The sequence below is a fragment of the Alligator mississippiensis genome, chromosome 2, assembly GCF_030867095.1.
Source record: "Alligator mississippiensis isolate rAllMis1 chromosome 2, rAllMis1, whole genome shotgun sequence".
NCBI classification, from domain to species: Eukaryota; Metazoa; Chordata; order Crocodylia; family Alligatoridae; genus Alligator; species Alligator mississippiensis.
This window is the reverse complement of record NC_081825.1, coordinates 173,993,222-174,006,620: the sequence shown is the minus strand read 5'-3', so window position 1 is coordinate 174,006,620 and position 13,399 is coordinate 173,993,222. Positions and strand designations below refer to the sequence as shown.

At 46.5% G+C, this 13,399-nt stretch overlaps 1 protein-coding gene across 1 annotated transcript; it reads left to right on the top strand.

The window, feature by feature from the left end:
- Nucleotides 1-12,224: 12,224 nt before the first annotated feature.
- LOC102558173 (olfactory receptor 5F1-like) lies at nt 12,225-13,175 on the top strand. The gene has a single exon (XM_014604861.1). It carries the CDS (start codon nt 12,231-12,233, stop codon nt 13,173-13,175), a length of 945 nt encoding a protein of 314 aa, XP_014460347.1. The 5' UTR covers nt 12,225-12,230.
- Nucleotides 13,176-13,399: the final 224 nt, after the last annotated feature.

Below are 13,399 nucleotides of genomic sequence, written 5' to 3'. Positions count from 1 at the left end.
TCGGGGATGTGGACCCCTCTCAGTTGGGAGAATAGGGAGGGACGGGGAGAGATGAGACAAAAGAAGGGACCAAAAGGAAGAGAAGAAGGGACCCTTTGTTTTTTTTCAAGTCTCTGTTTTTATATTCTCCTTCCCTCTTGATGACTCCCGATGACTCTTCATCCGTGGCTCTCTCTGGTTGGTTCCTCTGTGTGGTCACACATCCACATAGCCTTCCAGGCCTTCTCCTAATTTTGTCTGTTCCCCCAAAAGTGGGACTCAGGCCCCTTTTTCTGAGGTCTTGTTGCTGGTGTTATTTTATCTTGTGTTATGGGCAGCATTGTACATACTTCCTTGGTTCCCTGTCTGCTTTCCAGGGCTATAAAAAACTGTGTGAGAGGCCGAAGTTTCTTAGAAATCAGTTAACCCCTTCTAATGCACACACACACACACACACACACACCCCTATAAGACAATTCCCAAGAAAACAGACCTTTAAATGCAATTTCTAAGCCAACAAGTAGGGAACAACAAAAATGGTATCACTAGCATGAACAGTTTGAAATGGTAGCTGAGTTAAATAGATGGGATGAAACCAACAAGCTAAACCTCTTGAGTCTGTTGCAAGGAGGATCAGGGAGCTCTACAGTGGGCTCAGCAGTGAAGCCAAGAAGGGTTACCAGCACCACCAGAAGTGGAACAAGAGTTTGATCTGGCCATAAGACATTTAGTCAAAGGCCTTTCCACAAGTTGGCCCATAAGCATAGTACATACTGGCCTGTGACCACTTTGTCAGTAAAGCTTTCAATGGGAAGGTGCAGGCTGAGCTTTGGCTGGGAAAACCCCAGAGTCTGAATGAGGTCATAAAGCTAACCACTGAGTTAGAGTTGGTAAAAAAAGCTTGGGGCTCTAGGCACCCAGGACACTGAAGCAAAGGTACATGTGCATGTCAAGGAGGAGAACTCTGCAGTACCTGTCCCAAACTGGGAGTCATCCACTTTGTAAATGATGGAGGCATTGGAGGAGACATCATAGGAGGCCTGGAGTGAACTAGACCATGCTCAAAACAGTGAAATCAAAATGAAACAAAAGGCTTTGAAACTGCTTCAAAATGAAACAAGGGCACTCAAAATGTTTTGAGAGTTTTGAAACGTTTTGAGTTTCAAAGCTGGGTCTACTTGGCTTCAGCACCAGTCCCAGGTGGTAGCGGCAGCCTCCTCTCATCCAGCATTGAGATCCAGGAACCCACAATTCAGGCTCTGGCTTTTAGAATGTCTACCCCTAGACCAAGAAGCCACAACTTCCTGTGGCCCTGCACCTGGCCTCTGCCACTGCCAGGGGCAGCTGGAGGCTCCAGCTGCCGCTGCCTTCAGCGAGCAGCCATCTGTAAAAGACAGGCCTAATCTCTGCTCCCTGGCCAGCTGCTTTGCTGGATGGGAGCAGCATACAAAGGCTGGATGTAGCATGCACTGGCTTTCCCCCCACAGCCTCTGCCTCCCCATGCCATGGGTATTCCAGCTCCTGCTCCTGGCAGCCACGGTCAATGGCCTTGGCTCCTGCTGGCCACGGTGGGTCCCCACGAATGAGGTCCTAGGTGAGCTGCACACTTCATTGCCCTCACATAAACATATCTCCCCACATCCCACCCCAACAACAGAGCCTGTCCCCCTATCTACCCAATAATAATGTCCATCCACACCCACACCACCCACCACCAATAAAATGCCTTCTTCTCCCTGAGAAATATTTATTGTGTTGTGCTGGCTTGTGAGTGCCCTCTTGGGATGTGGATTGGGGGAGCCTAGGGGGTAGATTCCAGGGACAGTCACCCAGCACCCTGACCTCTGGCTGTTCCCTGTGGATATGCATGCCACAATGAGCCCAGAGACAGGGGGTTCACTCAGGGTCAATGGTAGCTGCTGGTCTCCCAGTACTTCCATTTTCCCCTCCTGCAGCCAGTGGCCAGGGTCAGCTGGGCCTATGTGCAGTCCTGGCTCCACTGCAGACAGGCCATTCTCTGTGATCATGTGGAGCTGGGGTGAGTGGCTTGGCTGGGGAGGGGGGTTGGGTGTCAGGGGGCCCAGCATGAAGGCCAGGGCAGGGGCTTCTGGCTGCTGGAGGAGACATTGGATCTCCACCCAGGCCCATGAGAGACCTACCGCTAGGTGGTGGGTGGCTGCCAGGGGGCAGGTGGGGCTGTGATTGGGGGCAGGGCAACAGGCACTATGAAGATGACCATGAGGGCAGGATGGTATCTAGAACCCAATGGTCTTCCTCTGTCACCACCACCACTGTTGCCACAAGTATAGCCTTCTACTTCATGGCCTCCATGTGCTTCTCCTCCAGGGCCAGGAGCCACACCCTGAACACTCAGTCCACTCAGTACCATGCCTCCTTGCAGACCAGGTCCTCCACCCACCATGCATCCTGATGGGTGACATCTTCTGCCCACCAGGCCTGCACATCCACCAGCCACTTCTGTGATGCCATCACCAGCTGGTTCAGCAAGAGGGTTCAGTCTTGGGTCCTCTTCCAGCAGAGCTGGCATGAGGGCCCTGGCTGAGGGCAGCGGTGACCCTCAGCTACCATTCTGGCTGCCAACTGCAGCCTCTCTCCCATGCACAGCTGCAGAACCTGCCAAGTCATGAGAAAGAAGCTGTTTGTGAGAGTTTGCAACATTTCTGAGCTAAGATGCTCTGTACCAGAGTGCTGTGGGCTGCCTGTCCTCAGATTGGGAGTTATGCATTCATGAATGCCCAGGGATCACAGTAAGTTGATTGGGCAGGCCTGGACCCAGGCAGCTGCCAGTCGAGCCCCACATCCATGCTCACTCTTGAGGGCCCAACAGCCTGCTGGATGCTGGTTACAGGCAATCTGTCTCCCCTGGCCTGGTCCCAGGCTGGGACAGGCTAGACTCTTGGCAACACATGCTGCTGTGGCTCTATATCAGGGATGGGCAAAATGTGGCCTGTGGGCTGGATGTGGCCCACCAGACCATTCTATCTGGCCTGTGGGGCCCCTAAAAAAATTAGAAAATTAATATATATCTGCCTCTGGCTGCCTGTCATGCGGCCCTTGATGTCTTGCCAAAACTCAGTAAGTAGCCCTCCGCCTGAAATAATTGTCCACCCGTGCTATAGATCCATTCCTCCCACTTCCTCTTCTGAAGGCCAGCCTGTCTCCTGTGCTGCCACAAAGCCCACAGCACCTGACCATGGGGGAGCATTGGGGCTCCCAAATGACTGTGACATGGAGCTCCCAGAGCCCCACCCACCCCAGATGGGGCTTCTCTGGGGAGGCACACCAGGGCCAGTCTTCCCCTCACACAGTGGCACTGTGCCCTGAGTATGCCCTGCTGTGAGTGTCCCATGTACAGTGCAAAGAACTGTTTGCACAGACTGAGAGATGCCTGATCCACTACACCCTGATGCTGATGGCCATGGTGCACCTCTGAACCTGTCACAGGATTCTCTGCTTCAATGGTGCAGTGGGCAAGCTCACATTGCCCAGCAACCCCTGCTGCTCCCTGAGGGCTACGTGTCCCTGCACTATATGGCTTTCCCCCCCAGAGCTGAGGAGGACATCACTGCAATGTCATTGCATCCCTCAGCATGTTAGAGGTGCATGCCTACCTAACTGTGGGGGCACGGACTGCTCAATAACATTTTGCACTAGCTACCACCTCCCTACATGCTGGGTGGGAGGGGAACGTGGGGGTCAGGGGAGTACAGGAAGACCAGGCATGGAGAGGTGGCCAGGACAGGGCTTGGGGAAGGGGTGGGGAAGCCCTTCCCTGAGTTCAGGGTTTACTGTGTGGGGAGGGCTGGCATGCTCAGCAACTTGAAATGGTCCCCACTGGTGGTGATGGCGTGTTGCTCCCAGCAGTGTCCTTAGTCTGAGGGCTATGTTGTGTGGCTGCCCAAGCAGGGCCCCCCACTAGGGAGGAGATGGTGTTGAAGCTGGCTTGCAGCAACATGCCTGGCCTGAACTCATGGCCAGGGCTGAGGCCACGGAGCTGACAGGACAGGCACTGACCTGGGCTCCCAGATCTGCTGGATGATACTGGGGATAGGGAGGTCAGAGGGACAGACTAGCAAAACTAGGGGCCCTCCCCTAGTTACATTTCATGACAGGAAGCGGGGTCTCAGGAAGGCCACCTTTACTGCAGTACACAGCATAGCTGTAGCCTAGGTCCCGAGGCATGAGGAAAGTGTCTAGTTGCCATATAAAAAGCATGCAATTGTGGGTAGTCCCCAGCTGATGGTTTCATAGTTTCATAGTTGTTAGGGGCTTGAAGGGACATTACGGATCATGAGGTCTAGCCCCCCTGCACCTGGACAGGAAAGACTGCTGGGGTCAGATGTCCCCAGGAAAATAGGTGTCAAAATGTCTCTTGAAAATCACCATGGTGGTTGACTGTAGCACTTCTGGAGGAAGCTTGTTCCAAACCCTCAGCACTCAACTGTAAAGACGTTTTTCCTTATGGTTGTAGTTGGTCACAGTGACCCACTGTGCATACTGACCAGTCATGCCTGGCCTCCCACATATGGCCTGACAGGCCCTCATAAATATATGCATTAGAGCAGCTTCCCTGCATGAACTGCCTTAGCACCTCAGCCTTGCCTCACAGCACCATGAGGTGACCAGCTGGGGCCCTGAAAGGTGGCATGTGGTTTTGGTGGAAACACCAGCATGGATTCATTGATAGCTCTGTGGGCCTCCACACAGCTGTCTGACTGCTGGCAGGCCTGGGCAGCTCCCTGAAGTGCCCAGCACAGAGATATCTTATGGAACTGGCAGCCATGCACCAAAGCAGTTTCAGGCAGTACGTGCAAGGTCCAGGCAGGCTATTGCAGGGTCACCTGTGGCAAGATGGAGATGGCCCTTGTGGCCAGGAGCTGGTTGCAGCTAGGCCTGGGTACTAGCAGGCCTGGCAGGTTCCTGCCGCACCCTGAGGGGCTAAACAGAATGGTCCTGGCAGCTCCGTGGCACTGTGGTACTGGGAAGTGGCACTGGAGTGCAGATAGACTGGATGAGCAAGTGTACAGGCTTTTAAGGGCCTGAGACTCGGGCTACCATTGAGCTGGCCCAGCTCTGGGTCAAGAGAGGCTCCTAACCCTGGAGCCCTGGGCTGAATGTATTGTTATACAGACTTAGAAAAGCTAATATTTGCAGGACAAACATTTAGATGTACCTCTTGCCTGCAGCACACTAAGGGCTACAAAGAGCAATAGCTGGCTAAAATGCATAATGTATTTATTACCAGTTTGTTCAAAGATCTTTTGGCAAAAGCAGTAACTACAGCATCCTCTTGGATCCCAGTTTGTGCCCCACTCAGAAAAAGTATGAGGTGTGGGAAGAAAGTATGGTGGTTGAGACTGGGTGAGCGCTAGGTTTTCTTCCTTCTTCCACCTTTCCGTAACTTTTTTTTTATGAAATCAGGGGCCCGATTTATGTTAGAGTTTGCAGGGAATTTCCATTCCAGAACTCAGGTGGGAGATGTAACCTCATGCCTGACTGACTCTTGGGATCTAATCCATTAGGAATACTGACACACAGCTAAGATTCTCTAGAGACCTTAAAAAAGGAGGGAGGGGCGAGGGATCTTGTTTCTCCAGTTGGCCAAGACTGAAGAATGTAACAATCCTGTAATATCCACTGTTTTTGGCTTCTGTTTGTTTTGTGTTTTTTTGTAAAATTGCTCACCACATTTCAGTGGTTCATGCTGTTGCCTTGAAAATAGGAATCTTGACTTATTCATGGTGGCTTTCCACTGGGCAGCCGAAATGAAAAATTGTCATGGTGTGAAGGAATACAAGTAAGAGACAGCCTTGTCATTGGGAAGAAAGCGGGTAGAGGGTCCTGTGTCTGGGGAGGGGAATAAAGTGTTTTTAGAGAACTGTCCACAGTGACTGTGGTGCTAGGAGTGTGTGTGCAGCACAGGTCTGTGGGTGGCTGCCCAGGTGGGTTATAGTGTGAACTGTAGGAGGTGGTCAGCTAGTGCTTCTCACCTGGTACCCTGGCCTCCACTGGCAGGTGAGCAGCTCACCCAGGGACTCAGGAGGTGGGGCCCACTGCTGTCACTGCCACTGCAACTGCTGTTCCCAGTGCCAGGCAGTCTCTGCCCACTGCACCTCCTCTACTCAGGCCTTGTGAAACAGGTCCTCCTGGGCCTCACAGATGTTATTCAGCATGTGAGTTGTGACAGTGACCCAGGGGATGTTGGCCTCAGTGACCTCAAGGTAAGCAGTGAGGGAGCACCAGTTTCTCTCCAGTCGGCCAAAGGCACACTCCACAAGGGCACAGTTTCACCTGAGGCACCAGTTGAAGTGTGCCTAGTGGGGGTCCACCTGGCTAGTATAGGGCTGCATGAGCCAGGGGAGGAGCTGGTAGGTGGGGTCCCTGATGAGGAGGTGCAGTACCAGCACCACACCCAGCTGAAAGTTCAGGACCCCTGGTGCAAAGCACCCATTCTCCACCAGGGCTAGCAGGGCAAAATTGTGGAAGACATCGATGTCATGGGCACTTCCCGCCTAGATGTTGCTCACGTTCATGAAGGTGTTACAGTGGTCAACGACACCCTGGAGCACAATGGAGTGTAAGCCCCATTGACTATAGTACGGGTAGTCACCATGAGGTGGGCAGGTGACCGGGATGTTTATTCTGTCCAGGGCCCCAATTCACTGTGGGAAGCCCATGGTGTGGAACTGCACTACCACTGCCAGGAGGCTCAGCACATCCTGGTGGTCACTGTACACATCTAGTGGCCTCCCTGGCAGTTGCCTTGCTCATGCCAAAGAGGTGGCTGAGGTAGTGGAGGCTGGCGGCATGGCCACCTTGAGCAGGGCAATGGCCATCCACATCTCCACAGTGGGGGACTACTGCATGGTGATTTCCTGCTGCTCCAGGTGCAGGCAGAGCTGCTTGAGGAGCTCCTGGAAGGTGGCCCACGTTATCCAGAATGACTCAAACCACTGCTTGTTGCCCCAGGTGCTCTGGATGATGCTGGTTGGTGACTGGGTCCAGAGGCAATGGGGTGGAGATCCAGGAGTGCATGGACGGCTCTGGCAGTGGCATCCAGGAACACATTGTCCGTATCCCTTTCAGAATATGGGTAGCAGCACAGAATCTGAGTGGCAGCAGTACAGTGGCAGGGGGCCTGGCATGGTGCAGTGAGCCTGTCATGGTGGCTGTGCTATGCAGCGGGGCCACCAGGGCCAAGACTGACCTGGGCCACCCAAGTCAGGCAATGTCCAGGTCCTTCTCTGGCATTGCTTTTAAAGCTGGTCCCATGGGCAGGCACAAAGAGAATGTATATGGGACATATTTGGCCAAGAGGAAGAGAGAAAGTCAGAAGGTATGTGACTTGGTGAAGTGGTTGCTGGTCTAAATGGGAGGAGGAGGCCCTGGATTTTGTCCTGGAGCCTTGAAAGAGAGAAGCTTCCATGCTGCATTGCCCTCCAGCCAATCTTTCCAATGATTAGTTAGCACTAAATTTAGCTTAAAAATGAGCACCAGAGGCAGGCCTCAGTAATTTATTACCTGTGGCATGGTGGTTAGAACATTGTGCTTCAAAGTCAGAAAGACCCAGAATCAACCCTGCATTGTAAGAGAAGCACCTAGAATGCTGGTCTTCTGACTTCCCATGCAAGTGCCCTAGCCACTCAGCTATTACGGGCAAAGGAAGAGTCTCTTCTTTCTTATTTGCCACTACTGTACATGTCCAAGGTTTACAAAGACAATTAGGTACATGAACAGGCTAAAAATGTCATGTAGATGACCAAAGCTAGACATGTGGCTGACCAAGGAGGAATAGAATGGTACCCTAAATCTCAGCGTGGAATCCAGTGGGAACTATGGTAACAAAAGCAATGCTGAGGGTAACCAATAGTATGTTTATTGAAAACTCAAGCACAACACAAATGGGCAGATCTCAAATTCTTATGCTTCTCTTCCAACTATCGGGCCCCATCCCTGATCTTTAGGAGAAGTTATAACAGGCAAGAAGGGGGTTCAGTTCTTAGGCCCTGCCAGACCTTCATCTCTTCTGACACTTCCATTCAAGGACCAATAATCACCAATTGTAATGACAATTTTCAAAATGAGAACACAAACTACTTGCAGAAGAAGGGAGATATGTCATGTAAGCCACCAAATAGCCAGAAGCCAGGGACTATTGGAAAGGATAGTGAATTGCTCAACCGGCTGGCCAAGGGAAGATTAAGCCAATATCAGTTGATGTGCCTGTCTGCTTCTACTAGATGTCTGATTAACTTCAGTGAAACATTCAAGCAATTTACTTACAAGAAAGCCACTTGAGTCTTTCCCAAGTAAAAGATTGTCCAGAGAACAATGGGAATCAGACTCTGTTAAGTTCTTCTGTGGTTTGGGCTCATCTGATAAACAAGATCAATGTTAATCGCTACCTCTCTGGAATATCTTTGCTTTGAAAGTCAATATCCTTCAGGGTTCAGCTCCCAGTGGTCAGTCAACCACTGATGCAGTAAATGTTCCCATCTGAGAACTGAATGGGAATATCCCGGTATCATCAGACTAGAAATAGTTCTCTCTCTTTCACAAATAGATGAGGTAAAGCTGAGTATGAGATAAAACCTAGCATCCAGAATGATGGAGCAGTCATACTCAATTCATCTTATTTTTATTACTATGAAACAAAGTAGGGAACTCATGAGGCTGCTCAATGCATCACTTCTACCGTTTTTTCTGGGATGCAACTGGTAAGAAATACATTAGCATCTCAAAGAGGAAATGGTTTCTGTAGCTCTCAGTGGGGACAAGCATAGCTTCTAACTATTTAAAAGGGGAGAAAGAGCTGCTGCTTGGGAGTGTCCATCAAGTGTTCTGATTTAACTCTTATATCTGCATGTTCCTATAGCAGTGTAAGTCACCTAATTTGCTCTAACTGTAATGCTGAATGAAAGAGTTGTATTTCAATTCCACACAATAAAAATAAATGCTGAGGAAGAGATAAAAATTCCAGAGTTATCCAGCAGAATCATGTGGGAACACTACAGCAGTGAACCAAAAAACAAAAAAAACAAACAAAAATTCACAGATTTATAGTGTTCTAAATTTAAATTTAATTTTACATTTGGTACTTATTCAACTTGATACCCTGTTAAACACCTGTTTTTTTCATTGACTTTGATGGGGCCACAATTTCACCCATTTCCTCGTGTTTAAAGGCCATTGTTTTCTTTATTATTTACTACTTTATCTTTTACATATGCACACACAAGTATGCACACACACAGGTGCATACAGGGTAAGAGAGAGAAAGAGGAAAAAGGGAGAGGGATTCTAAGTACTTACTGAAAAAGAGAAGATAGCAATTATTGGCCCTCAAAAAGATTTTTTTTTTCCCCACGCTCTTATTGGTCTCCCTTTTTGAAGCTGATTAGAGATAGAAGCAGAAACAAGAAACAGCATAAATGAAGTAAACATAAGGTAACCATGCATCCCATGTTCACTAGGACACTCCTATTTTAAACATCTGTTTTGGCCATCACATCAGTTTGTTCAAATGAATGCTCTTGCTGTTTTCAAGGGGATCCCTGGAACAGGTGTTTTAAAAAGGAATATTTCACTGAAAACAGGACTGTCTCCCCATCTTCCACTCTCTGGCATTCTGTAACTACCTCACACCCATCTGTGACTACTCGGATGAAAAAGAAGCTTAAAGACAACTGAACACGCCAGGGAACAGGATTTTGGGGCAGTGAGTACTATGTCATATTCTGAAATCAGAAAATATGGTGATCACCCTAAGGAAACACAATTACTCCATCTGGTGTGAGGATTGGAAGGTAAGTTGCAGGGAGAAAAGTGATAAAATGAAAACTCATAGATTCATAGATGTTAGGGTCGGAAGGGACCTCAATAGATCATCGAGTCCAACCCCCTGCATAAGCAGGAAAGAGTGCTGGGTCTAGATGACCCCAGCTAGATACTCATCTAACCTCCTCTTGAAGACCCCCAGGGTCATCTTTTTGCTTTATTTAGGAAGTAAAAAAATCCAAAAGTAATCCAACATTTTTCAAGATCATTTTAGATAGAAAACACTGTGATCTTCATTACAAAAAAGTAAAGAAAAAAATATACCAGATCTAAAAGTTGGCTTGTTTAGGGTTCCTCCCACTATCCTTGTTCAGCTATTGTGCTTGACAACGTTGTTCATCATATTTTTTAAGAGTGGGGGGGCAGGCAGGGCAGGAGAATCCTGGGCCTTAACTTTTTTCTTCTTTTATTCTAGATTGTTTTTAACAATATCAATTTGATTATTCAGTTGGCAGATACATAGATTCAAAGCTCAGAAGGGACAACCAGAATAATCTGGTCTGAAGTCCTGTGGTTGAGCTACAGAATAGAAAACCTTCCAGTTTTAACTAAAAATAGCAGGCACATGGAAGGCATAATCTCCCCCAGTACATATTGTCAAGGATTAATTATTGTGGTCCAGATTCCATTTAATCTATTAGTGCAGACTACAGCAGGCCCTTAGCTACTTAATGGTTATATGGTATAGGATTTGCTTGTGCTCGCTTGATCAAAGTATGGATAAAAGAAGAAGACACAAAATAAATGATCACACCAGAGGACACTGCAATGTGTGAACCATTTTTAGAAAGTTCAAAAAAGATTGGGGGGGGGAGGCTAAAGGTCACCTAGGGTGCATGTAATGGGTTGATGCTTAGACACAGCTAATTTTTAGACAATGTATAGCCTAGATATGGAATAAAAATAATCATATTCTTATTAATTAAAGTAGCACCTGTTTATATATAGCATGCAAAAAGTATAAACACCAAGTAAACCTTGGAAATGTTGCTCTTCAGACTTGAACTATGAGGCTAAGTACAGGCAGTCAAAAAGTCCAAGGCAGAATCAATTTAAATTCCACAGGTTAGTCTACGATGCATAGATTGAACTGATTAGTGAGTAAACAGACATTTACCTTTGATTCACTTGTGTTACAGATTTGAACCGGTTTCTGATCACTTATACTGGTTTATGTGTAATTTCTGTTTCTAGCCTGTTGTTACTGAATAGCCCATCTGCAAGTGAACTAAGATAAAACTTAATTTGAAACGTAGGTGAGAAGTCTTTTTTCCTTAGCAGGCTGGTCACCTGTTAGAGGCTTTTAAAGACTTAGGACTTAGAAAAAATAATTTTACATTTTCTCAAATGTTAACAAGATTGTTATTTCTTTAGCTGAATGCCCATCTTACAGAGTATAATCATTTGCTTCATATGCCTCACTTGTGCAGTTTGGTCATTTATATCTAAATCTGTATTTCATTAACTTTGCTATTAAAATGTATCTACATTTATTTTTGTGAATATCTAGCTTTGGTGAGAGTGGCTCTTCAAACCTTTCTTGCTTCTCAGAATATACATGAAGATTAATACTAGGCATCTAAATAGCTTCGGCACCTAAGGGCAGTTCTAGTCTACCCTGTTCAAGAACCTGAAAATATATCAATGAATCAATTTTTGTAACAAACCATCACCTTCCCTAAGACTGGGTCACAAAAAAGAATGAGGAGGAGGGGGACATACCCATGTTTTGTATTAACTATTTGGCAGGGACTCAAATAGGGTGGAATATAATTTCACTTAGCTGTGTAAATTCCTTTAGATGTATAGGCGATGGAATAGAAACTGACTTGGGGCCATTTCCTTTAAAAACAATAACAAAAAGAATTCAAAATTCTGAAAACAAACACAAATTCTGCTATTAGGAAAATCTAGTATATTTTGAAAACTGAATAAAACAGATTTTCAGATTTTTACTTCTGTATTCCTGTGGATGATTTCAAAAATCCTTAAAAAAAAATATTTTGGTGCTCCCCTCCCCCCAAAGTTCTCTGTTCAATGTTTTCATAGCACTGCTGGATCACAAACATAACATAATATCTAGGTAGTACTATTATCCTTTAATTGTGATGTCATTATAATATTGATATATTTAATTTTTATAGGTTGGACATGAAGACTCAAAACCTGCCATTCAAATGACCTTCACACTTTTCTATACAACTGCATCATTTCCCTTTTTTTATTGAGTATCATGCATTATGTGGATGATGTATTGACGCTATAACAACATTATTCCACTACATCTGAATGTCCATGAAAATCTCTTTTGGGTCAACAAAAAAAATCTTCAGAATTAAATTCAATGCCCTTGTTCACATCTACACATATTCATAACAGCATCCAGAAAAAAAATGGCTGGAGAAAACCTAACCGTGGTGTCTGAGTTTATCCTCCTGGGATTCTCTAATCATCCAGGGCTGCAAGTTGCTATTTTTATGTTGTTCCTAGTGATCTATGTTATAACCCTTGTGGGGAATCTTGGGATGATCATATTAGTCAGGATTGACTCCCAACTTCACACCCCCATGTACTTCTTCCTCAGCAATCTGTCTTTTATAGATTTCTGTCATTCCTCCAATATTATTCCCAAAGCACTGTTGAATTTCCTTTTGGGTAGGACAGCCATTCCCTACATTGGGTGTATTATGCAATTGTATCTCTTTATTGCTTTAACTATCTCTGAATGTTTCCTCTTGGCAATGATGGCATATGACCGCTATGTGGCCATCTGCAATCCACTGCTTTACACAGTTGTGATGTCCCAAAAGCGCTGTCTCAAGATGACAGCTGTGATGTATGCTGCAGGCTTCTTTAATTCAGTGATACACACCACGTTAACACACAGGCTAAATTTCTGCCAATCCAATGTCAGTGATCATTTCTTCTGTGAGTTGCCCTCATTACTCAAGCTTTCATGCTCTGAAACTCACACAAGTAAAATTTTAATGGTCATGAGCGTTGGGTTTAATATATCAGGATCCATCCTGATAATCTTGAGCTCTTACACTTATATCCTCTTTACTATCCTGAAACTCCACTCCACTGCAGGCAGGTGCAAAGCCTTTTCCACCTGTGCCTCCCACTTGATGGTTGTCACCATCTTCTATGGGACTGGTATGTTTACCTACTTCCGAATGAATTCAAAATACTCACAGGATCAAGATAAAGTAGCCTCAATGTTTTACACAGTAGTAACCCCCATGCTGAACCCTGTGATATACAGCCTGAGGAACAAAGAGGTGAAAAATGCCCTGAAAAGAGTGATCGGAAGAAAAGTGTGTTCACATTTTCTTTGACAATAAATATTCAACTGATAGTCTATTTAACTATGGAGACTATACAGACATACGCATTGCCCATATTGCTTGTATGTAAAAGTTAAGTCGTCAAGGAACCTACTCTAAAGGAGAACAAAATGATCAGGAACAGCCTTTTCTCTCTCCCTCTCACTTGCCGTGAACTTCTGGCTTGCTCGCTCTGTCTCTGTCTCTCTGCAACCTTCTGGCTGGCTGTGATTGGA

Bases quoted from the DNA above. Each gene is read 5' to 3' on its own strand.
- LOC102558173 (XM_014604861.1), top strand. From the start codon at position 12,231: ATGGCTGGAGAAAACCTAACCGTGGTGTCTGAGTTTATCCTCCTGGGA.